The following is a 26,777-nucleotide window of genomic DNA, read 5'->3' on the forward strand; positions in this document are numbered from 1 at the left end:
TTGTCATTAATTGCGCTCATGTAATGAATTGTACTCATGTATTCATGTATGGCACCAATAGGCACACTTGTCGATTCAAAGCACTGTCAGCGTGGGCTTCGGTAACGCTGTGCCCACACTTCCTCTTTTCCTCCGCTTTTCCTTATTTTGACAGAAATTACGCAATAGATGTACGTTTTCGTGGCAGCGTTTCAAATAATATAGCCCAATAAAACGATGTTAAATAAAACGCCGTTCAGGTGGACACCATAGACACGGACATCTTTTAAAGAAACGCCATAACTCTCTTTAGAATGGACAAAAACCGTTGGTAAAACCCGCACGCGCGCCGCCGTTGCTAGCCAACCGTTGAGTCACGTGACCGCCTCGTCTGAGGCGAAGTCTTAATGGCGTGAGTTTCCTCAAACTGTGGGCAGCGTGGAGCCCACACTTCACTTACTGTCGTTAGCAGGCAGTAGCCAGGCTTGGAGGTGAAGGATTTAAATCCCCAACTCTCAGCCATATTCTTCTTCTCCGTCTTCATGTCGTGTTTTTTTTTTCTTTTTCCCGCGCATTTTAGAAGGTCTGTGCTGCGCGCGCTCACCCAAACTAACCGACCTGTACAATTTTAGTCTCAACGTGTAAGAAAACTCAGCAAAACAGCTCCCTGGGACTTTAGTAGTGGGTGTTTTTTGTTGTTGTTGTTGTTTTTTTTGGGGGGGGGGCATCACAACAGCCAGGTGTGAGAACCGAAGGATGGAGGTTTGGCTTATCCCCAAACACCGACTCCCTTACGGCCGCTGTCCGTAGAGTCTGTGGGCACGATGCGTGGCAGTTCACGAGCAACGCAGCGTCTCCAGAGAAGAGCGAAAAGCCGGACTGCGACTACTTCTCTCCCTCCCATCCCAACGCTGCCGGAGTCAAAAATGACTTCATCAGCAGGGAGGCACTGATGGAGTAGCGTTAAGCAGTGGAGACCTGTAGCCGGGCGGCAGACACTGGGAAACCTCACAACGTCCGTTTGCTCACTCGATTCCTTGTCAGAAAGAATAAGGAATGATCGGGGTACAGAAACGAAGGCTGTTTGGTGTTCTTTCAGTGCCGGTGCTTGTGGCTGTGATGTGCTGTGCTCAGAGGTAAGTGCAGCTGGCGACCGGTGAGCTTGGAAGTGCCGTCGTTTGAGACATGAGCCAAACAGTTGTTCTTTTGTTTTTTTTTATTTTCTTCCAGCGCCAACGAACCAGGCAATATGTCTTTTGTCAAAGAGACAGTGGACAAGCTGTTGAAAGGATATGACATTCGTCTTCGACCTGACTTTGGAGGTACGTTCGGGCTCAGCCTCAGAGCTTTGCTCACTTTTTTTTCTTCAAGTTATGTAGAAGTTGTTGTGAGCTGTTCTTGTGATATTGGAAAACTACGTGTTGATCGGGGTGGTGGTCATAAGTTTTCTCTGCTCCTTCAAGGCCCACCGGTTGCGGTCGGGATGAGTATTGACGTGGCGAGCATAGACATGGTGTCTGAGGTCAACATGGTAAGTGCTCTCACTTTTTTCTTTTACGCTCTTGGTCGTATCACTCGGCTCTTAGCCTTGGCTTATATGTTTTTATCGAGGTGTCAGCTATATGATTCACAGCTTTGTGACAATTCATTAATCGGGTGTTGCATATAGTTATATAGCATAAGTGCAGTGGTTGCATGGAAGCATTGTTTTGTATGATGGTCATTTGTTGCCTCGTGTTAGTAGTGCTGTCCAGGGTGCTGAAGAGCCACAGACCCATGTCTTCTTTAGACTGTTGAGGTAATCAGGGCCTTTTATGTCTGAGTTCTTCCTCCACGATAAAGTGCTGTTGGCCAGTACTTGTTCACTTAAAGGGGAACTTCACCCATTTTTAAACAACTCTACATAATTAAATGGCTGACATGTAAACAAAGTCATTCAGAGTGGTTTGATGTGGAAATGCTCTGTTCTAGAGAATCTTATAGAGTCAGAATTGTTCACAGTGGAGGTGATAGGAACCAGACCTCTGAAGAGTTTAATGTCTCTGAAACCTTTCTCACAGAAAGTCATTACATGAAATGGCTAGATATATGCTGCCTGATGTCTGACACATTGTTCGATGACAGTTTTGTGATAAAGACTTTGTTTAAAATGTATTTTAATCCATTTATTTTAATTCATTCCTGGCGGAGGGGTACATGCATGGCGTTGTAAGGCAAAATAGTCCACAAAGAAAACATACTTTTTCAGATTTTTATTATTTTACCATCATCGACATTACATATAAAACTCTGAAGACAGGTGTAGGTTCACTGGTAGTTTTGGATAGTAAATAAAATGGCTATATTTGTGTTGTAGACATTGTAACTGTCACCCCTGGTTCCTGTCACCACCACTATAAAGAAATCTGAGTCTATGTTTCTCTACGATGAACCACTTCACATCAAACCACTCTGAATGACTCTTTACATCCCAATGACTGAATTATTCAGACATTTTGAAAAATCGGTGGATTTCCCTTTTAAGTTCCTCCTTGGTTCTTAGATGTGTTGTAGTAGAAACAATTAAAAAACATATTTGTTTTTGTTTTTTTTTCTGCCTTTTTTATACTATGCCAGTACAGTTACCAAAAAATGCTTCTATGACAATAGCATGGTGCTATGTAGAGCTGTTTTTTAAAAGAAGTTCATTTAAGGGAACATATACAGCTGTTTTTCCACCATTTGACCATGCAAAGAACAATATGTGCATTAAAATATTACTTCAGTGCCAACCTGAGTTCATAGTGCTGTGGCAAAAAATAAGGCAGTAACACAATAAATGATTGTACATGACTGACAAACAGACTAAAATGTAATCTATCTTAAGTCTCTAACACAGTATAAATTAGTTGCTGACGGAGCACAACACTACGGTCTGTTTACTGCAGGAAATAACTGTCGATGTCTTCCTGACAAGAACTTATAACTGGAAGCTGCTTTTGGTGCTTTTGAGTCAGCAAATGTTGAGGGCCGGCAGTATCGATTAGAAAGCTATCTGAGTGCTTACAACTCATCTGTGCATGAGGAATACAGTTATGCTGTCCATTAGGTTGTAGACGGAAGTGCACATCTGTTAGAGCTTTCTAAATCCAGTGCTCTTATGGTATATTGTATCCTCATTTTACATAGCATTGTGTATGTAGAAGTCATTGCATGGCTGCATAATACTGCATATTCTTACAGCATTTTATATGTGTTCATTACCTTGAGGCTGTTGATTAGCTTCATGCCAAACATTGTGTGGAGACTGAATCGCACCTGGTGTAGACACAATGTCAGCCTCCCTTAACGGCCAGTGAGCGTACCACCATATGAGACCAGGCTGACTTCATGGTAACCGTGTCCAATTCACTGTGGTAAATAGGAAGATGAACAGATGAGCTAGCTCTCTTGCCTGGTCGCTGCCATTCTTTAGAAAAGAGGAGTCCCTCATGGCCAATAATGGGTAGGACACGTGCTAAAGTGTGGAGTCGATGGACAATGGCACCATGATTCTTGAGACAACTGCGTAGGTTTTATTGACAGACGGAAAGTATTGCAGTGAAATTTTGTCAATATACTGTGATCTAAATCAATGGAAAATATGTGACGGTATATGATGGATGGTATATTATACATGTTACAAACGTGATATTGAAGCCCATGTAAGAGTAAAGGGTGAAGGGTTTCATTCTAAAATGTATTGTAGACCACTTTCAATAATTTTCATTTTCTTCATGATATACATTGTCAGGAGTGGGCTTTTCACATACAAGTAGCATCAGGGCTATTTTACAGTTAATACAATCTTTATTAAAAAAATAAAAATGTGTTCTATTATAAGTCAGCCGTTATTCTTTTACAAAAGCTCATTATATTCCAAATGCCATTTGAAACATAAGTCATGTCTCATAGACTGTCTTTGATATGGCTCTTGTTTTACATAGATAATGAGATAGAATGGAGGATAAAGATCTTAGGTGTGGTCAGGTGATGATGTCTAAAGATCAGAATTAGAATGAGAAGCAATCGTAGACAAACCATATTCCTCTGTTTAGGGATGTTTGTCGTTCTAATTGTTTCGATACTGATACCAATACTGTTACCTTGACTCCAGAACCAGCTCCTGAGCTCTTTTTTTTAGAAGCCAGAAGTGGTGCAGCTCAAACAAAACTCATGTGAAGTGATAGAAGTTCATATGTTTGCGAATCTCAATGGATTGCAGACTAATCAAGTGCTGACTAACATGCATATGGAGTGTAATTTAGGCAGCCAATCATCAGTCTAGATATTTGGACAAGTATGCTTATTGGTTCACGGGTGCTGATAGATCAGTGTTGAAATTTGTTGTTGAATGACATAGAATTTTTGTACACTCAGTAGTGTCGGAGTAATTTGGTCAGTACTATAAAAGTGATTCATTTTTATACCCAGTCCTACCTTTATTAGTACTCAGCACTGTACATTATGTCTAATAACCCACAGAGAGATGCACAGTATACCACAAAGTGTTCATGCTGATTGAAAGGTTCTGATTAGACTGTCCTTGATGTTTCTTGCTGCTCTCTGTGGGATTCTGATTAGCAATGTGGTGCCATTAACCGCTGCACCACTGCTGCTTTACTGAAAGCATTCTTCACATATTACTGTGTCATTAATATGGTGAAACTGAACTGTACATCATACTGTGTGTAGTTTTGTAACCAAAAGAAAACAGTATCAAAACAATCAGATCTTTAAAGTGCATTATATCATTCGATGTATCCTTATGTTCTTTTACATCATGGTGTGATCTGTAAGTGTAATGGTTTAAATGCTGTTGTATTGCTTATCAGGACTGCTTGGCTATCAATCTTAACTTTACACAGAGACTTTGCTATATTTTCTGTCAAGTGCAAAACTGACCTTCCTTTTAATTTTAAGGCTTTCTGAGTACACAGAAAGCTTTTTTTCTGATTAAATGTTTGCACTTCTTATAAATGCATGCATTAAAGGAGACTTTTTTAAGAGAGTATAGCACTTTAAACCCATGACAAAACTACAAAGAACTTTTTCATACAGTAAAAATCTGTTGAAAACAATTGAAGAACCCTTTTCATTGCAATGTATCTCTTAAACACCAAAAATAAAGGAGACTAGAGCATATTTTGATTCCAACAGTCAATTATGTAAGAGATAATTTTATATTAAGAGCTTCAGGTGATTGCCATAATTTGTGCTATCCATTGTGCAGAAGCAGAGAAGCATTATTTTTTCATTTCTGTTATTCACTACCTACCATTTCATAATTCCCCATCTAATGCTCTCAGTGATCATAATGATTTATTGATTAGTGCTTTTTGCACTATTAACAGCATGAAAACTTGCACATGTGGAATGTTATTAGTAAAATGAATTATTCACCATGATCATATTATTCCTTCCTGACCCTGTCAGCATGAAATATAAAGCACATGCTAAAGGAAATGAAGTGCATGGCCAGCGTTTGACCTTGTTATGAGGTCAGCTTTGCAACAGAACTTACAGAACTTGCACAGGAAGTCCTGAGGGAGGTCTTTAGCCGAGGAAGGTAATCAAGCCGTTGCTAACAGGATTTGCAAGCCTAAGAATGGCACTTGCTCTTTTCAGATTAGTTATTTCTGTACAACGGATTAGCTTTCTTTAGAGACGCAAATTAGGATAACTTTACACTTAGTATCAGTGACACAGTGTGTGTGTGTGTGTGTGTGTGTGTGTGTAAGAACATTTGGCTCAGTGCAGCACAGGACAGCAGTGGTATCAGACAAACTTTGCATGGAAGAGATTATACCAGCCTGTGTGATGATTGTTCTATGAGACAGATTAACATTTGAGAGTGACTAGAATAGAGGGCAGAATGTCATAGTGCCAGTAAAAATATATATGTGTGTGGTTCATTCATACAATAAAGTTAGTCTGTGTACATGTAAACATAGTAAATGACACACACAGACTAACTTTATTGTACACAATTCATATACAAAACATGCATATACATAACCCCACCATTGGTTCAGACCAGAGTTCAGTTTCCAGCTTGTGCAAGAACACCATGCTACATCAAAAAGAGTCCTTGAGCAAAATGCTTATCACTACATACTCTTACCTCTGTAACATGAATAAAATCTTACATCAATCTGAATAAAAGCATCTGCCAAATGCTGTAAATGCGAAAGTAGGAATGTTGGTATGACTCAAAGAGTTTTGACTAATTGTACTTCTTAGGACAATAAACATTCTTATGTTAGCTCAACTAAATATATTTTTAGTGCAGACAACAGATTCTAATTATTTACTTCATTGAGTAAATTGGGTAAACAAGAAAAAGCTACTAGAATTGGTATTAGCATTTATTTTGTTGTGAAAACTCTAAGATGTAGGCAAATTTATTAAAAAAGAATTCTACATCATAAAAATCACTCAATAGAAAACAAACCCGAGCCCGACACAAGCCTGATGTTGTATGTGAGACTGCCCAGAATCCAGCTCAGAATGCAATGTTGGATAGCAGACCTTTAATGAGTTCATAAAAACTGTCACATATTCACTGTAAATGACCCTAGAATTTTCCTGATGTTATTGTGTGCAAAAACAAATGGCCAGTATTATGCACAACCTCACGCAGACTAGCTCCTAACCTTCACAGTGTTACAGAAGGTTACTCTTTGCTGTGAGCGGGATCTGCCCACTGCACGGTCCAGCATTTCCTAGGTGAGCAAGAGAGCATGTCATTTTGTTCTGAAAATGTATGACAACAAACACATGCACACACACGTACATTTAAATCTGCTGATATGTCACACCACGCTGCTTTTACTTTGTATTTAGTTAATTTCAGTAAAGGGCTCCTGCAGTGTAGACTGCAGATTGTAATAACTGAGCATGACTGCATAAAAGGCTTTAGAAATTTCAATTATTTAACCCTAGCCTAGGTCCCAGGTTGCTTTTAAAAGATGTTTGTTCTTTAACATCACTGCTCAAAGGGGCCCTTTTTATATTTTTAGGCAAAGCATTTTGAAATGGGCTGAACATTTGGATGAGAAACAGCTTCTTTATATGCTGCCTGATGTCTGCTTATTTGTTTTATCTGAACCCTTCACTAAGTGATTGATGATTCTGATGATTCTGACTTTTTTGTGTCATAGTGACCTGTTGTGGTGTGTTTGTAATGCACATCACTTCACATACTGTTCAAATTTGGCCAGAGACAATGAACAGTACTGTTTACATGTGCTAAGCAAGACATCAACTGCTGTGGTGTTATAGTAATCTGATGTAGTGAGAGAGAAAGAATAGTAGTTTAGGGCTGATTATAGAGAGCCTGATGTTTAGTCTGCTTGTGGCCCTGCTGGAATTGGACGTGTCTGGAGTTACTGATTGATGGAAGTGATACAATGTCACTGGGTCACCCCGCTTGCCATGTTCACCACTGATTAGTCAAACTCGTTAACTTTAACTGTCGAGCATTAAAAGATGCTTGTACTGATTGACACACTGGCATTTCATTTTTCGTGCACCTTTTAGTGACTCCATCGAGTTCTGATTGTGTGATATAGTGTATAAATAGCTTGCTGCCATGGCAATGAGGCTCGCTTTGAGAGGGAGAGCTTTATGTGTGTGTACATGCGTACGTGTGTGTGTGTGTGTGTGAGAGAGAGAGAGAGAGAGAGAGAGAGAGAGAGAAAGTACTATCAAATCTTATATAGCCAGAACTTGACAATATATGTACAAATTAATGACGCTTATATAGTTAGCATACTCCTTCTGTTGCTTCATATCATTTTTACTCACCAATTAATAAGGGAACATAATTTAAATATGTTATTAATGTCGTTACCTGATATAAAGAGTCTTTGAGCACTCACAAATTCCTCTCTGTCAGATGGAATAATAATTGAATAGTTACTGAATTTGATTTCGTGCTCTTCCTCAGCAGCTGATTTGCCTAGGCTGAAACACATATCAACACAAACAACATTCCTGGCCCTGCATTGCTGGCCTTTTATTTCATCATATATACCAATATACTAGTTATTTACTAGTATATAGTACTAGTGATTGCTGTGGCTGCAATCAGAGAGTCCAGTTTATTTTCATTGCTCTTTCATTGCTAGTAGCCAGCACCAACAGACACTGACATCAGGTCTGACATAAGTCTAGCACAGGGTTGTATTTTGGCTGAAAGTTGACATGTGGGTCAAAGATCAGCAAACCAAATGAAGCTCACAACCTCAGAACTGCTTGGCTTACTGTGAGAGAACAGTAACAGAGACACACGAACACATGCACAACAGCACACCACACACATAGATATGTCAAGTGTTTTTTCTACAGAGCTGACCGGTACAGCAAAAATGGATTACATGACATCTTACTGTCACCTGCATTGTGAAAGAAATGCAGAATTGTTGACAAAGAAACACCATTCCATAAAAATTAATTAAGTCTAATCTAGGTCTAACAGAACAGACTGGTTCTGTAGCCTCTCTTGAAGGACCCCACCTCCTCCCACACAGGCACAATTAAATTACACTGTCAAAATGTGCTGTTGGTAAGCAGAATATATCCCAGAAATCAAGACACAAGCCGTGGGTTCTTCCTGTTTTGTGTGGCAGCAATAAAGCCAGCTCAGAGCACAGACTGAAGAAGAGCACTCAGAACAAGCTTTAAAAGATATTTGGGCAGAGAAACATTTGTCGTTTAATTGGATAATAATAAATTGAGCCAGAGAGTGGAAAATGTATTTATTAAATATTAAAGTGATACTTTCTCTCTCCCCTATGCTATACATTAGCCAGCAAGCTTAGAGTCTCTTACTGGAGTTAAGAGTGACCTATAGCACACTCACATACATAAAGACACACAGTGTCCCTGGAGAATCAGTGCTGTGCTTATTTAACAACTACTTTTCATACTAGCATCAGTGGCATACTATGTATATTTCATAAAAGACGTTCCTCTAGTTGAGTGAGATGCATTGATTTGTTTAGTACTGCATAGAATGTAAAATCCAGAATCTAAAATGAATGTTTAAATGTCTTCAAAATATTCAAAACTGTTTATGTTCTTAACATTTTATGTTAAAAACATAACTTTATGTTCTTTATGTGATCTGCAGATACTGGCCTTTGCAAATACCATAACATACAGAAAATTTGGAGTGGGCTCTTACGGTTATTATGCTTCTAAACTGTGAAACTCATTTCCACCTTTTAATAGGCAGTAAAGCTCAGTGCACACTTTTAAGGAACATTTCTCTTTTTTAAGAAAAAATCTCTTTAACTTAGAGTTTAATTAAATGTCTTTGTCGTTTTAGTACTTATCTTTGTAATTTGATGTGTCATTGTCTTTGTCATAGTTGCTTCTATTACTGTTAAGCTTTATAATCTGTCTGTAAAGCACTTTGAGCCACCACTGGTATAAAAAGTCCTTTATAAATAAAGACATTTTCAAAAAAGTATATACAGAACCTTATACAACACTTTCTCCATCAATCAGAAGAACTATTTCACCAAACAGAACCTTTTAAGCACGAGTTTTTGTGGTTCTATATATCTTTGTCTTTACTAAAGAACCTTTGTTTTTTAAGAGTGTATATTAGGTTCTGAACCTGTCGCTGACCCTAAGTAAGCTTTTTTAGTCAGCAACTGTGACAACAACTGAACAACTAGGCAAACTGGAATTAGCCGGAAATGGACAGAATACAATTTGATAAACAAGATGAGCTGTGAAATGCTTTACAGACTGTCTGGAACAAAATACAATTCATATGGCAAATATTAAAAAACTGAGCTGAATTTGATATTGTATCAGTTTTATGTCTCTATTCTGTAACACAAAAGGAATTGCTAATATTAAAGCACATTTGATGCTTTCTTTTGCTTTACTGTTTTCTTTATTTTGCAGAGCGATTGTATGAAATCAAAAGAACACCCAAGGTTGTGTGTTATTGTGAATAACATCCCAGCTCTGATGATGTATGTTATTCGCCATTGGCTCGAGACTGAATCATGTTATTTGTGATAACACACTCCCTCTCATGCTCTTTTGCTTGATTGACAGTAATAAATCTAGATTTCTAAGGTTGACCCCCTTAGAAAGTAGGGCCTGAATGTAGGACTGCACTTCACTTCATTGTAGTGTGTCACGATACCAAACTTATGACTTTCGATACGATACCTGCCTAAATATCTCAATACCGATACTGAAATGATACCACAGCAAAAAACTAAAACATCAGGAAAAGTAATGGAATAATAGATGATCGAACATAGAACTTAAAATTCTTTGTTTTTTTATTAATAAACAGAACAGTTTAACAATGTGAGGTTTATTCAGTGTTTGCTCTCTGATATATGGATAAGTTATAAGACTTCAGTTATTTCAGTCTTCAGTTTGATAACCTATGTAGATTGTAAACTACTTTTTATTTGTAATTGTAATTTTTGCATATAATTTGACTAATAAAAAAAAAGTTGTCAGTAGAGCACAGACCTATGCCATAGACATGTATTGAGTCATTTATGTTCAGTAATGTGCAATCAAATAATCCTGAGTTTGAGCTGACTTACAGTTCATGTCATTGTTTATTTTATGTTTATTTTCATGCTCAATAAAAATGCAGTTTGTGTGTGTTTTATGCATGTAGGTGCGTTTTTGACAATGAATATGTACATTTTGTAACATTAATATTTTGATTATTAAAAATTATTAAATTAGAAAGGTTACATTGTTATTACATTGTGTGCAGTGATCTGATGTCCTATGTATCCTTGAGTTTATGGAATTTCTTTGATAGTTAACTTTGTGTTTGCAACCAGATCTCACTGATTAATCAGTTTAATAACACTCAATACACGTCTATGGCAGTTGCCTTTTTTTAGCAATAGAAATGATTGACAAAAATGTACATGCCATGATTGCAATTACGAGTACAGCTGAGTTTAAAATGATCGTTTATAACTAGGCCTGTCATGATAACTGTTTTTTAATGGATGATAAATTGTCCCAGGATTTATTGTGATAAACGATTTTATTGTATGTGTGTGTGTGTATATACATATGCACATACATATTAAACACTGTTTTTAAATAAAGTTGACAAACTCAGAAAGGATCCAGGTTTTAGGGTCACGGATCGGATCATATTTACCTTATACAGTTAGACCAGTCACCGGTTATGCTGATAGGGCCGTTTGCTGTAGTGATGGACTGGGGGGGATGAGTCTGATTCCTCACGAGGCTCATTCACACTGTCAACAGCAGCTCTGGTTGAGTTTGACTCAGACAGGGTAAATAGCTGACTGACTGACTATGATATTTTCAATCCGAGCGCGCTGCAAGACGTGGCGTGCGTGAAGGTCTAGAACTTTCCCGCGCTGCCGCGTAGTACACGCGGGAAAACTTTTGACTTGTGTTAAAACAGAAGTTACAGATGTCAGTGTATCCCTTGATTAAACTGTGTGAAAGCCTACAGTAAATCTGTACTCTCTCTCTCTCTCTGTGTGTGTGTGTGTGTGTGTGTGTGTGTGTGTTTGGCTACTCGCCTCAGAGCAGACGGGAGAACAGAACAGCGCGCCTGGTTAAAAGTATCTGCTTAAATAAACAGAACAGCATTATCGAGGTTGTCCAAAATTATCGACGTCATATTTATTTATCATACGATAAGTTGATAACGTAATTATTGCGACAGGCCTATTTATAACTGGTGCTGATCTACTTGTGAACGCCTGATATTTAGCAGCATGGAAGTTAGTGTAAACATAACGTTACCAGTTCGCCACATTGGTAGTTATCAAAAAAGATAAAGTCAGTTAACTTAAACAGTTATCACTGCCCTAAACTGCCTCATGAAAAAGACTGACACAAAAAGACTCCCACTCCTCTGACTTGAGCTTGATGTAATTGTTATAGCTATATCATATTCACTAACCTGACGTTCTTTGAATTCTTTAAACAACTCCGCATGTCTGTCAGAAAGATGCTTTGCTAAGTTGGAGGTGTTGGCTCCTTTGGTCTGTACATGTTTAAAGCATCTTTTGCAGACTGGTTTTGATGTGTCCACGGGGTTGCCCTGACTGTCAGATGTGTATGCAAAATAATTCCATATTTCGCTTTGCGCGTGTGCTTTTTCGAGAAGCCAAGGACAGTCTGCAAAATCGCTGGTATTAGCAGCCATGCTACGCGTTCTCTTCTGACTCTGAGGTAAGCGCTGGAGTGCTGCGCGCGCACACTGCCCCCTGTGGCACTCGTTGGAAATACCGCTCTTATTTTAAAACACGCTCATTCATTTAGTACTGGTACTAAATAAATGGGGTATTGTACCGTTTTTAATGACAAAGTATCACGATACTTTTCAAGTATCGGTATACCGTGCAACACTACTTCATTGCTCTTGTAAGTACATAACATACATTAGTTTTCAGTAATTCCAAAGTTCAAACAGGGGGCAAATAAAAAAAAACACTGCATTAAAAATCATACTGGTGTGCAAGAAGTCCAAATAAATTGCAGAATCAGATTGTATTTGATGTGTAAAAGCCTTAAAGGGGTTAAAGTATAATTGGAATTTCAGGGGGAGGGCTTTGTGTGATTCCTCGTGTTCCTCCTTCTGTGTGTGTGTGTGTGTGTGTGTGTGTGTGTGTGTGTGTGTGTGTGTTTGTGTGTGTGTGTGTGTGCTTGTAAACGTGGTCATCAGACCAAATCATGCGTCCTGATAGGTTGTGAGTGAGACCTGAGAACAGTGCACAGACATACAACCCATGAACGCTTCAGCATGGAGTGCATGCTGAGTGGGAAGCGGTTGCCTTAGAAACCAATATAATCTTCAGTCACTATCTGAAGATGTTTGTGCCACTTAGGTGGAGAGGGAAGGTGTGTGTGTGTGTTTGTGTGTGTGTGTGGTGGGGGGGTTATGAAATTACTGTTTTCTCAGCGTGTAGCAATGAAAACACCATCATCCCCTCAAAAAAGGCCCACAGAAAGACCACATAAATCTCCTTCTTCTTTGTCAAATAAAATGTAGTACTGCAGGGAGCTAGCAGCTGTTGCTGTGTGTGGCACAAGAGAAAGAAACAGCCTGAGAGATGAATGTCTCTCATTTACTCTTACCAGAAGACAAGCAGGTGAGGTGTGTGTTATGCCTCTGATAAATCAGCTTGGAAAAAAAGAAACATTCATGAATAAATCGACTGCTAATTCTTATCACAGTCAGGCTCCCATAAAAGGGAAATTTCTTCTAGGCTGAAAGAAGGGATGCTCTAAAGATACTTTATTGAAAAGTGTACATCATTTCAATATGAACAAAGGATATTACATCAACACAGTTATTGCCAATAGCAAGTCAACTGAAAGGCAAAATTGTATTCATGTACAACTTTGATTCAGTGCATATATTTTTCAGTGTAAAGTTACAGTTAACTATTTGGTCCTGGATACCGATGTCTTTCTTTGAGCCATGACTAAATATGTCCAGAAAGAAAGAAAGCAAGAAGAAGAGAGGAATAGCGAGAAAGAGCAAAAGTAGGAAAGTGAGTGTATATGTGTGTGTTGTGCTTTGAAAGCCTCAGAGTCACACAAGGTATCAGCCCAAAGCCCACTGTGTCTGTGTGGGCGTGTTGCGGAGAGCGTGTTGTCAAGGAGACAGGATTTATTAATATATTTTGCTGTTTTGTTTGCTCTCCTCCCCTTTATTTTTAGCCTGATAGTTGGATTTGGGGCCTGTAATTGTCCAATCAGGTGTAATGCTGGTGTATAGCAGCTTTAAGGCCGCTTTACAATAGCTACTCATTATCGCCAAGCTCCAGGATAAACGTGTATGCTTGTGGGGCTGTTTACGGCGAGCAACAGGTGTGTGTCATATTCAACTGGAGGCCAGCAAGCTGTAGTGCTCTAGTCTCTGGTGATCCTGCAAACGCGGCATAGATTGTGAGGAGGCATGTAGCTGTCTGCGCATCTGGTGCTGTAATAATATGTGTAATTCTTAGCGATTCAACAGGGGAGGGCAAAGCACCCCGCCGTTAAAAAACATGCCGACATTTTGACACATGTTTACAGCTCCCGTGGGCAGGGATGCCCAGTGGGCTGGGCTCACTGAAGTCCCCATGAAGATTTATGCTTAAAAGATCATTCTGTACTACACACTTCTTCACTCACAGACACACACACCCTCACACACAGGCGACAAGCTGTAAAATCCCTATGGGCATGTCCCAGTCAAGCACCAGTGGGGAGCAGCGAGGGGCGGCAGTTACAACGAGCCAGCAGCTGCATGACTGCAGAGTTAAACTGATGGTTTAGTGAAAATCAAATGTACACTGTTGTAGTTGATTAGCCAAGACATAAGTGAGATGAAAAGTTAGCTTTTGTGTTTTTGCATCAGAGCTACAAGGCTAATGTACGAGCTACCAAATAGGGCTGAGTAGTGGCAGTAATTGCTCCTCATGATACAGTACGTCAGAGATGGGCGATGTTATACAGTTTTTGAGATAAATTTTGTTATATTGATAAACATTATCTTGAGTACTTGAAGAACACTGAACAATTCATGTTTCTTTATAAAGAAAACTTAATTAAGCCTGTTTAACTGGATTTAGTGCAGTACAATATGTGAAATGTTGTTTTTTAAATGTGGCACTATTGTGTTGTGAGCATCTGTGGCTGGAAAATTATCAGTGAACAGCAAAACGTTCACTGATGTGCCATAGGTAATATACAACACAGTTACACCATCCATTTCACTTTAACAGCACCACAAACACGTAATGGGGAAAAATGTGATCTCAGTGATTTTGGCATGAGCAGTGATTTTGACCCTGGCATGATTGTTGGTGCCAGAGGGACTGTTTGAGTGTTTCTATAACTGCTGATCTCTTGGGATTTCAACACACAACAGTCTCTTGAGTTTACTCATAATTGTGCAACAAAGAAAAACACCCAGTGGTCGGTAGTTGTGCGGATAAATATCCCTTGTTGATGACAACGGAGACTGGTATGAGATGACAGAAAGGCTATGGTAACTCAGATAACCACTCGGTACAATTGCGCTGAACAGAAAAGCGTTTCGGAATGCAGAACATGTCAAACCTTGAGGCGAATGGGCTACAACAGCAGAAGACCACTTAGGGGTTCACTTCTGTCAGCCAAAAACAGAAAGCTGAGGCTGCAGTGGGTACAGGCTCACCAAAACTGGACAGCTGAAGACTGGAAAAACGTAGCCTGGTCTGATGAATCTTAATTTCTGGCACACAGATGGTAGGGTCAGAATTTGATGCCAACAGCATGAATCCATGGACCCAGTCTGCTTTGTGTCAACAATAATCATCGCTTGAATGCCACAGCCTGTTTGAGTATTGTTGTTGACCATGTGCAATCCTTCATGGCCGCAATTTACCCATCTTCTGATGGCTGCTTCCAGCATGATTATGCACCATGTCAAAAAGCAGAAGTCATCTCAAACTGGTTTAATGAACATGACTGTGAGTTCAGTGTCCTTCGAAGGCGTTCCCGGTCACCAGATCGAATCCAATAGAACACCTTTGAGATTCGCAGCACGAAAGTGCACCTGACAAATCAGCAGGAATTGCATAATGCAATCAAATCCACATGGACCAGAATCTGAAAGGAATGTTTCCAACATATTGTGGATTCCATGCCATGAAAATTTGAGGCTATTTTGAGAGCTAAGTGAAGCCCTACCCAGTATTAGCATAGTGTTCCTAATAAAGTCCCCAGTGAGTGTATATGCTTATGGATAAGTGCTAATCACAGCAGGCTATGAACTAGTACCCCACTACAACTGCAAGCTAAACCATATACTCAACTACACAAGTAACAAGGATCATGCCTTAAGAACAGTTAAAAGATGATACTTCATTCAGGCACACAAAGGCAGACAATAAACTAATGAATGAACTTCACTCTGGGCTCAGTTTGTCCTCAACAGAAAGGAGCGGAGTGAAACACCTTCTTCTCTAACACAGCCTTTTATACAAACAATAATAAATAATATGAGTAACTATAACTGTTAGAGCATACCGTGTCAGAAACCACATAAGCAAGTCTATTTGAGATTTCTTGTGATGTGGTTTGAGGCAAGTGTTAATGATTAAGACATTTTTTGCTCGGTGGTAACCTGGTGGCTTTAAGCTTTTATTACTCATTAATTATATCAGCCTCATAGCTGTAGTACAAAATTAAAGCAGCAGACTTCAGACACCAAACATGTATTGACTGTTTGACTACATTTGGGAAAATAGGTACATTTTGTAAAGTTGACACAAAAAGAAAAGAAAAAAAAGGTGTAACCAAAAATAAAAATGTATTAGGGTAAAGGGACAACACTCGCAAGCAGGTACAACAAATCACATACTGATAAGAAATGTTTTATATAGTTTGGACATTTTGGCAGACACTCAGTGCCTTTATCAGATGTGCTATATATAATTTTAAACGTGCTATACATATACTGTACAATAATTTTTACTTTTACTGAACTGTCACTGGCTCAGATCTCTCCAGGAGAACCTAAAGCTTCCAAGTCTGTTTGCTGAAGTATTTACAGTGTCCTGTCTCACGCTCACCCTGACCTGCACATTGCTGAGCCACTGTGTGCTGAACCGCTGCAATTGTACATTCGGCAAATGGGCACGGCCTGCTGGAACAGGAGCATGACTCAGGATCACATACACTGCTGCGTACTGTGGAGGAATCTCCCCCCTCTCTTGTCTTGCTGCTATTCTGGTATCCCCAGTAGACATTGTGGTGTTAAGTTGACGTAAATGCTGTTTGACTGGCGCACCATAACCGTGTGTGTGTGTGTGTGTGTGTGTGTGTGTGTGTGTGTGTGTGTGTGTGTGTGTGTGAGAGAGAGAGAGAGCGTGCACTCCTCATCTCACTGATGACACCATTGCCTCACTTTCCCAAAGGACCTCATTTAGCGTCTCGAGTTTTTGTTTCTCTGTCTCTCGCTTTCTGTTTCTTTCTGTTTTCACTCCTGTATTTTTCTAGCTTTGACTCTCACTCCTGGTATTTTTTTTTCAATAGGACAGAAACACCAACATATGTTTTCCTGAGTTCATTTGTTTCTCTGGTGAAGATTCCAAAACTGTTTTGTATTCAGAGACGGCAGGAGACAGATTGTCTTTTAAATTTCACAGAACCACTGTTAGGTAAATCGTGATCGAAAGTTAGATCACTGAACTGAAACTAATTGAAAAACTCACAAACATTTTATGCAGCCTGATTTTAACTGACTTTGGATTAGTCTAATTTAAAATGTGGGTAAAAATGAATTCTTCAGTTAAAAATAAAGGTGTCAAAAAGGTTGTTTGGAGTAGTACCAGTTTTTGTGGGATGTGTAGTATGAAGAAACTTTAAAGTTAAAAAAACTCCATATAATGTGAAGCTTCTATGCCAAATATTTTTTTTTCCTAAAATTATACCTTTATTTTTAAGAGTCTGTATGTCTTCTGCATGCTGCATTAAGGGTGGGTGATTTAGCAAAATTACAACTTTACAGTACTTTAGTGTGGGGAGTTTCTCCAAGAAACATGGGAGAGTCAAGGTCTTGGTCCATAATGCAGCTTTTATTGAAGACTCAGCTCAAAGGAACAGCTGCTCCTCAGAATTAGCCTAGCCTAGCTTTAGAGGTCCTTGCTTTATAACCAGGCTATGAGAAGTTTCTGTTCACAACCCCTCAAACCAGACCAGAAAACCAGACCCCACCCTTCAACTTGAGAGTCCAACAAAAGAACATGCATATGGAACGTTACTAAGGACTAAATATATCTTAGCTTGGCATTAGGGCCTTTTTCAACAGAAAATATTGGTCTTTGGAACAAATCTAGAACTCAGGCATATACTGATGCCATGGTTCTTTTTCACTATACAATGCTATTTTCACTGTACATGATATGAATCACAATATTTCATTTTCTTAGGCTTAATAAGGTGGAACAGACAAAAAAGTGTAATTTTTGTGTGTTTTTTAAAACATCTTTAAAAACTATGTATACAATACTTTTTATTCAACATTTTACATACTGTACTGAACTAAATTCAATTAAACAGGCCTAATAATGGTCACTGTATTGACATATGTAGTTGTTCAGTGCTCTTTAAGTACTGATGAAATCATGAATATGCTGAGAAAAGCATAACGTGACATAATTTATCGCAATAACGGTAAATATTGTCATATTGCCCACCCTGTGATGCATTTGCTTATGTCTTTCTTCCAGCAGAAGAGTTTGGAAATGTGGGGTAGGCTTGCATCACTGTTGTACTCAGTGGTTAAACTTCTTAACAAACCATAACAACACTGATTTAGAGGAGCAAGCTATTCTGAAATAAACATTGCCAGCTAAATCCCACGATGCCTTGCTCTTTCACTCCAAGTCAGGCTGCACTTCAGAGTTCACACATGGATGAATAATTTAAACACATAGTGTTGCAGTGTGTATGTTTTGGTGGGGGGGCTGGTACGAGTCTGGTTTTGAATAATTGAGGATTTCAGTCATGTAGGGAGCAGGGTTAACAGGGTTAGAGTGTGTAGAAGAGTTTTGCGAGCTACAGGATGTCTGAAAATATCTTACAAGACATTTAACAGCTGAGTCAGGAAGGACATGTAGAGCCACTGCACGAAGCGGCTAAGATCACGCACTTTAGCAAAGTCAAATAGTACAGCATCATCTATGATGAGATTTAAAAGCTTGATCATGTACGGTAGCAGTGGTGAAGAACCTCAGTGCCTCATTAACAACCACAGAGTTGGTGGTTCAAATGGTATATGGTCTACTTATACAGAAAGGGGCCATCTGACTGACATGCCAAAAGACCTAGCACAGACTGCTGTTTTATGTGTATTGCACAGACGTGGTGCTAGTGCACAGCAGACCTGCAGAAAAGAGTTGGTCAGCAGCTTAAAACAAATGTGTGAGTTACTTGTAAAGACAGGAGGCTGTAAACTTTTTTTCAATCCACCAACTATATCTTTCATCAGAACATTGTTGTCAGGATGTGCAGAGGAGGAAACTGCTTACTACTGCTAAGTAGCTCAAAATTTGGTTAAACAGAGGTTAAGACTAGTTTTAACGTGCTAAAAAATAATCAAACAGCCACCAAATTTGCAATATAAGAAGCCCAGTGGTGTTTCTGTTATTACTTCGGTTCTGTGAATAAAACAATATAATATAAAATTACATGCTTGTCATACTACTCTTTTTCATTTTGGACTAATCAGTTAGTTGTTTTGTACTTGACCATAATATTACTCGAAATGCCCAGCAATAGTTGAATTATGACTAAATAAAGAGCTAAACTGTAACCCGAACTAAGTATATAATGCTAAAAGAGGGACGTTAGTTACCTCACTGTGTCAAATACATTGTTGAAATATTTTCTGTTTATGTCAGAAAGCATAACTGATTGGTTGCAGATGGTAGAAAATGTAATTCTATATTTGTTTCATTCACTTGACACACTAATGGTAATGTTGTACTTTAAGTGTTTGTCATGTACTCGATACTCTGTACATCATTAGTGTAAACTACTCTCAATGCATGGTTTATGATACTTTACACCCTAACTTACAATTGAACTTTCAGCTGGTTCAACTGGCTACAGTTGAACAGTGATCAAAGATGCACAGGCATGTTTGATTTTTTGGTGTAGGTTCAGAGAATAAATGGCATTTAGGACATTAATTCTAACATAAGTAATAATATGTAAAGCACACTGAGGTTGTCTTGAAGTTGTAAACCATCCATGGGCCATTGGGACTGTTATGGAATGATTATATGGGTTTCTGAGAGGGTTCAGAGGAGCAGAAGAACCCTGAAATATCATGAGCATGGAGATCATTAGCTATTTAGTTATTATTTGATAGTCTAGTTAGTTTCATCGATTAGTTGGAAAGGGAATGACGAATGAAAAGTTGTGCTAACAGGGATGTATTCACATGCATGATATTTGAATCATAAAAGTGACCGCTTACAGTCTGTTCAACGGATCTGCCAAGCCCAGCTAGTGGGCGGCAGACAGGCGGGTGGTCTGGACCTGCTTGTGTAATGGTTTCTCATGCCGGGCTGGATCCCCAAGTTAGCACTGCCTAAAGCCCAAAACAAAGCAGAGCGAGAGAAAGAAAGAAAAAGAAATAATGAAAGAGAGACACAGAGAGAGAGATAGGGCTGTGAAAAGATAATGAAAGAGATGCAAGATCAAGGGAGATATAGAAGGAGGAATGATAGGAGGCCTCTGATGTTTGTCACGCATCATTCCCTATTGGACTGTGGGTGTTTTCCTGTACAAGCCCCCAAAAGCACTGCTTCTTTGTTTCAGAGGCTCACAAATGATGCAAATTAAACCCTTGGAAGTCATGAGGAGTTGTTGTTTTTTGTTTGTTTTTACTATAGAGTTCAAATCTGACACATATTGAATTACGGTTTAAGTCTGACCTGACTTTTTCCATTTGTATCAATGTCCAGAAATTACAAACATGGCAAAAATATAAAGGATAGTTTTTCTTTATAAAAAACAAGACTGTACACACAACAAAAAGCTTTAGTAAATGTAAATCATAAGATCTTCATCTACTTTCAAACACAAATGTAGTACGGATGGAAAGTCTAGAATCCACAATATTTATGTCATGGTCGGTGATAACTGTGGTTGCAAAGGGTTAAAGAAGATTCTCCATCTCCTGCCCAGTGGTAATAGTCACCTCCTGTTTTAGAGGGAAGCACTCAGTGAAAGGGTCATGAGGAGGTTGAGGATAACTCTACAAACAGACTTCCCTTATTTAAATGAGGCCTTTTTACGCTGCCATAAAAACAGCATTTAAAGAGCAGATATGCATACAGCAAAGGTCAGCAGCTTAGCATTAGTTTGGTTCAGGGGCTAATGCGTATTCATTGCCTAGGCATGGAGGATTATAAGCTTCTGTAAAGTGACTGTAGTGCTCAAAGACACACAGAACATGTATACACTTGATAGAAATAAATTGGACTCATAATAAATGAATGTGGGTTCGTTTTAACGAGACAGCATATTTTTGGATGGTTATATACATGTATTTAGGTTTCTGCCTATACATCAGACCTAGAGCAAGTGAGAGTATAGCAAAACTCTGAGTTAGAAAAATTTGAATGCAGAAGAAGTGGCCTGATTCAGTGATACAGAAGATTTAAGTGTCAGATGAACAGAAGTTGAGTTGTATCGAGCTCTCTCAAATCCACTAATTAGCGCTTACACTTCTCGTGGTGTACGGCATAATGTAATGAGGAAGATTTGTATCTCTCAGAATCATTTAGAGGATTAATTAAAACAAAAGTCTCATGCACAGAGTAAGAGGGAAGAGAAAGATATAAAAAGAGGGGTATAAAGGCTTGATGGGTTGGAATGAAAGAATAAATGGTTATCCATAAAGGAGCTGTGTCTGTTATGTCATTCCTTAATATATCTGGTCTGCAAGTACGTGCATACAGGCGTTTTGGTGCCTGTAACATATACTCATCTACTCATCATTGCCCATGGAATCTAGTCAAAAATTATACTGTTACTTTTTATTAAATTACACTTTCATAAAATTAACAAATATTCAGTTAAAACCAAATTGTGAAACCCAAACCTTTGTTATGATAAGGTAACACACACTTTTACGTACAGTGTCTTTGAGACTGAAGCTTTAACATAGAAAGCAGTTGCTAAGTTATCCTAGTTAGTTGTAGTAGCCTCAGTCAATAGTTACTAGTAAGGATGCATTGATACCAATACTGGTATTGTTCATTGGGCTGATACCGTGCCTCTTTACTCATATTCAAACTCATAAACAGGCAGACCAGCTGATACCATGTGATGTAAGTGTACGCTGCCCTGCTAATGAACAAATAACAAATAATGGCAGGGAATGAGGGTCTGCATTCACAGCAGTTACTGACACCATTGTGGTTGGACATAAAGTCACTGGCCACTTTAAATATTCTGCCTTGGTATATTCCTGCAAGACACACATGCTGAGTGATTTTAGAACGTTTGTAAACACACACAGTCACAACTACTTATGGGTGGAGACATTTAGGCTAGCGCAATGGGAGTGAAAAACTTGACATTTGCTACCAAAGTCCATATATGCAGACCTTACTCGTTTTGACTGAACAGAATTGCGAGGCATGTTTTTTTATTATTTTTGTAGAGCTGTAGAGAGATGGTGTAGTAGTATACATCACTGCTTGATTTTAGCTTCAGTACACAGTGTGGTTAGCTGAGTTGCTGTTGCTAAGTTTCTCAGCATGTTTGCTCAGTACTCGGATGTGCAGCATGTTATTTTGAATGAAACAGCTTTATTGATAATTGCCCATAGACAATATTGTTTTTGTACAGTGTGAGTATATATCATAGGCTTTTCTGCACACAACGTACACAATCTGACGAAAATGGTATCGAGGCATCCCTAGTTAATAGTAAGTTGTTCTCACTGTAGGCTCATAAAAAACACTATGTTTAACAATTATGTCAAAAAATGTTTAAAATGCGGTGTAAAGTCCTTTACACACAGAGCATGAGTTATTGTATGATTTATTCAGGTGTCAGTAAATTAATTAAAACAAGTGTATAACTGCTGCGATCTTGCAGACCAACCACAGTTTTAAGGAAGGCAAAAATGTGACATTACATTTGCCCACTGTTTGATTTCTGATATATAAACTCACTCGACCAGTAACAGCCAACGCTGGCATAGCAATGGCTAAGATAACTGATCAGTTGTGTGCCAGCAATTAGAACTTTTGACAAACATCGGAAGGATTATTTTGTCTTCTGCTCGTCACGTGTGATACTGCATGACCAAAAGTAGCTCAGACTGAATTACAGAGATCTGAGCTGTCAGTGAAGGCACTCATAAATTGAAAGCAGCCTGCCCAATGCCTCCATTTTTAAAGGATGTCTTTTTGCACTGGAAGACATTCTTTTCCCAAAAAAAAATCACATCTGTGTAGTTTTTGATATAAACGTCTCAAAATAAGAGATGCTTACTCAAAAACGCATTTAGCAAACTGCAAATAAAAGTGGCCCAAATCTGTTTTTTTAACATGCGAGAGTTGTTGTGTGGCAGAGTGAACAGCAAAAACATATTTGAATCTGACATTTTAAATGCCAGATTGAGCCACTTTCACATGTGGTACTGAAATCCAGTCCGAATGTGGCAATGTGACACTTGTCTGAACAGTCAGATCAGAATTCATGCAGGTTTTACTTACTCAGTCTTCATCATAAATTCACAATTTCTGTTGTTTTCTGTAATATTTGTTCAGCATAGTCACTTTGTTTGTCCTCCCAGTTTAACGTAGCAGTTGGTTACATCATGAGAATGGTATGTGTTCTTCTTAAAGAAAGATAGAGGATAGAGGCTGGGTTTGTTGTATGAGCGAGCTGGGCAGAGAATTGTTCTTCTGCACATGTGGGTCAGTTCAGAAATGTAATCTGTTCAGACTAATGTCAGATATAGGCCTTAATGAAAAAAGATGTATAAAAAAGGTGTGAACAACCAGTCAAAAAATCTTACTTGCGCAGTAAATTAGATTTGTGCCACTATTACCTGCAGTTTGAATGTAGCTTTAGATGCAACTAATAAATTAAAGCTATTAAGAAAAAATCTATGATATAAAAGCCCATTGCCTGCCAGATGGGGACTAGGTTGAGGTTTTGCCTGTGGTAAAAAGTATCATGCAGACCACTGCTCAAATGGCTTAGGCTAATGAACTCACTTGGCTTCTTATCTGCAGGGAGAGAATGAACTCACCCCTAAAGGAGGAGAGCCAGCCTGAGCCTGATCAAACACATGTTTCTAAACGATGTCTAACAAGACCTTATTACATGAACAGATTGTTAGAAATGTAGAGGACAGCATGTCAGGCCTTTATTTTACCCTTGAGTACACTATACAGTAGCGTACAGAGCGTTCTCACACACACACACACACACACACACACACACACATACACACACACACACACATACACACACCTATACAGGCAGACATTCATCTACATTACATTCAACCTGTGCAGTGCTTCCTGCTGCATACTAAGCAAGTTCAATAGTTCGCCTGGGGAACCTGCAAACTGTATAAGCCCACAGTTTCCACCCTTTTAAAATTCATCGAGTTTCAGACATAGCTCAAATATAATGCCCATCGTGCCAATGGTGAAGTTTGATTGGATTTCCTAACTGTGTAGAGCTGGAGTCATACAGTATAACTCTTCAGAGTGATGTAGAATTCATAGCTCCGACAGTTGTGGTGAAGGTAAGGGAAATCTTTAGGGGTCTGCCCTGACTCATGGAGTGCTCCCCTGGCAGGCAGGCTTGAAAAATGGAGGTCAGCTTGTTTCCAATCCGAGTTGTTTGATGTTTCTATAAATATCACCCCGACAACAGAAAATCTATTTCTAGAACTCACTGCCTTCAGATTTCTAACTCTGACCCTGCAACTAACTGAGAGAGATAGAGAGAGAGAGAGAGAGAGAGAGAGGTAGGGACAGGATGGGGACACCAGGCTATTCCGAAAGTCCTGATGTGCAGGGGACACCCAGATGTTTCAGAGTTGTAACAATTGTTCTCTCAAACAATGCATGCTTTCACATCTCTACTATTTTAACTGTATTGATTCTGTAGTAGCAGTTTTATATAGAACTTTGTGTTTGAATAGAGTCTATTTAAAATGGCTGAATTTGACTGAATCAAAACATGTATATATGTTTTCTATTACAAAAGGGCCAGAATCATTCTTACAAAAAAACGGCCGATCATCATCCTGCTAGTCTGCTACATCTGACGTACGCTTCAGATGCCAGGTCTCTAAGTCTCTATAGTAGAGGATTCTTTATTCCAGAAGGTATTTCTGTATTCAAGTATGCCATTTGAGAGAGATTCTAGCACAGCCTGAGACTTGATATCTCACTCCCACACACACACACATCCTGAAACGCAAGTATTAATCTAAGAAGTGCTACTTTGAAAAAATCTTTATGTTAAAATAATACAGTTTCTTAATTTCACTGTCCATCATTTTTTCCACCTCTTTAGAAGGCCAAGTATAGTCTAATACTGTTTCATTTACCTCCTTCAGTGACTGAAAGTTTTGATTAACAAAGTTATTGAATCAAATTGAAATCAGATTGAGTTGAAGCATTTAAAATAAATTGACATTGCTTTGGACTTCAATGACTGAACCGTCTTTGGGACAGAATTGCCATTAAGCCAGTAATTCACACCCTAGCCGAAATGACATTTCCGATTCCCGCATGAAGGCCTAGTCTCATTTAGAATATTCATAGTGAAAGCATTGTGAAATGTGACTGGACGGCCAAGTGCACTGGGCTTGGACACAGAGCAATCTAAGACCTTGCTCATATGCACAAAAGCCAGGCTTACTCCTAAGCAAAGTCCAGCCAGTAACAATCATGCAATCACAGTTCATGGTAAACCACTGAATTATTCAGGCTTTTATTCCTCAGCTCTCAGCAGCTTGTCGAAGACTATGCTGGTGAAAGAGGAAATATCACTCACAAAACTCTGACTGCTTCGTTAATACAGACTCTTCTGTGTCTCAGTGACTTAATGTTGAGGATGACATTACGTGCTCCTGGTCCGTTTGTCTGCTCTGCAACTTTGGCTTTTAAAGTGAACTCTGAAAAACAGATACTGTGTAGGTGCATTTTTCGTTCATCAGATTACAAACAATGTAAATTTGTTGTACTCTCTAAAGTACAACAGTGGTTTAAGGTCCAACTGTGTACCTTAAGTAAGACAGAGTGTATAGAGTCAAGACAACTTCAAAAAATCTAACTACAATGGAATATGAGACATTATGTTCCCTAACTAAAGGTACTGAGGGTACTGCCCCAGTGAAAAGAAGGATGCCTCCCCAGTGACGATTTAGTACCTTTTTTTCTGAGAGTGTTGGCTGATACTATCAGCTAACCAATATATTGGTTGAGCCCTAGTTTTAAAGGGGAATTCAACCAAATTTCTGTGTAATTCCTTTGTTGCCCACTGCTTAGAACATAGTTTTGCAAAAGTTTCAAGAAAAACGTTTTAGCCTAAAACATATTTTTACATTAAATTCATGGTGGAGAGGTACAAGCAATGACTTGTATGGCAAATAGTACCTATAGAAAGCAATTTCAAATTCAAATTTTCATATATACTGCTAATCACCATAATGGAGTTTTTATATGGATAATGCACCATATAAAAACTCAGAAGACAAGTGTAGGTTCACTAGTTATTTTGAATAGTAAATAAGATGGTTACATCACCACCAGCTTCCTATCACCACCAATGTAAATAAATCCGAGTCTGTAATTTTCTCTACAATGCCCCATTTCACATCAAATCACTCTGAATGAATTTATTTACGTCAAGGCTGTAAAACATTTTTGCTCAGTGTTGGCTTTTATAAATAAACTTGACTTACCTTGTTTTTCTCCTAGATCATTCCTGTTCACTGATTTATGAATCTTTCTCTCATCCTCCAGGACTACACGTTGACTATGTACTTCCAGCAGTACTGGAGGGATAAGCGACTAGCATATGCTGGAATCCCTCTCAACCTAACCCTTGACAACAGGGTGGCCGACCAGCTTTGGGTCCCTGATACATACTTCCTTAACGATAAGAAGTCTTTTGTCCATGGTGTGACTGTGAAGAACCGAATGATCCGCCTGCATCCTGATGGCACGGTCCTCTATGGACTGAGGTAAGAACTT

General features: G+C 38.9%; 1 protein-coding gene across 4 annotated transcripts in view; it reads left to right on the top strand.

The window, feature by feature from the left end:
* Positions 1-702: 702 nt before the first annotated feature.
* Positions 703-26,777, top strand: part of gabrb3 (gamma-aminobutyric acid type A receptor subunit beta3) — a 54,556-nt gene continuing 28,481 nt past the window's right edge. For 2 of the 4 annotated variants that reach the window (XM_036570740.1, XM_036570741.1), the window contains exons 1-4: positions 703-1,115; positions 1,210-1,301; positions 1,443-1,510; positions 26,547-26,767. In XM_036570740.1, the coding sequence (XP_036426633.1) occupies positions 1,036-1,115; positions 1,210-1,301; positions 1,443-1,510; positions 26,547-26,767 (461 nt within the window). In that variant the 5' untranslated portion in view covers positions 703-1,035. Of the gene's footprint in view, positions 1,116-1,209; positions 1,511-26,546; positions 26,768-26,777 lie in introns of all 4 variants that reach the window. The other 2 variants (XM_036570738.1, XM_036570739.1) reach the window with 1 other exon arrangement.

Source organism: Colossoma macropomum, unplaced genomic scaffold (assembly GCF_904425465.1).
Source record: "Colossoma macropomum unplaced genomic scaffold, Colossoma_macropomum, whole genome shotgun sequence".
NCBI classification, from domain to species: domain Eukaryota; kingdom Metazoa; phylum Chordata; class Actinopteri; order Characiformes; family Serrasalmidae; genus Colossoma; species Colossoma macropomum.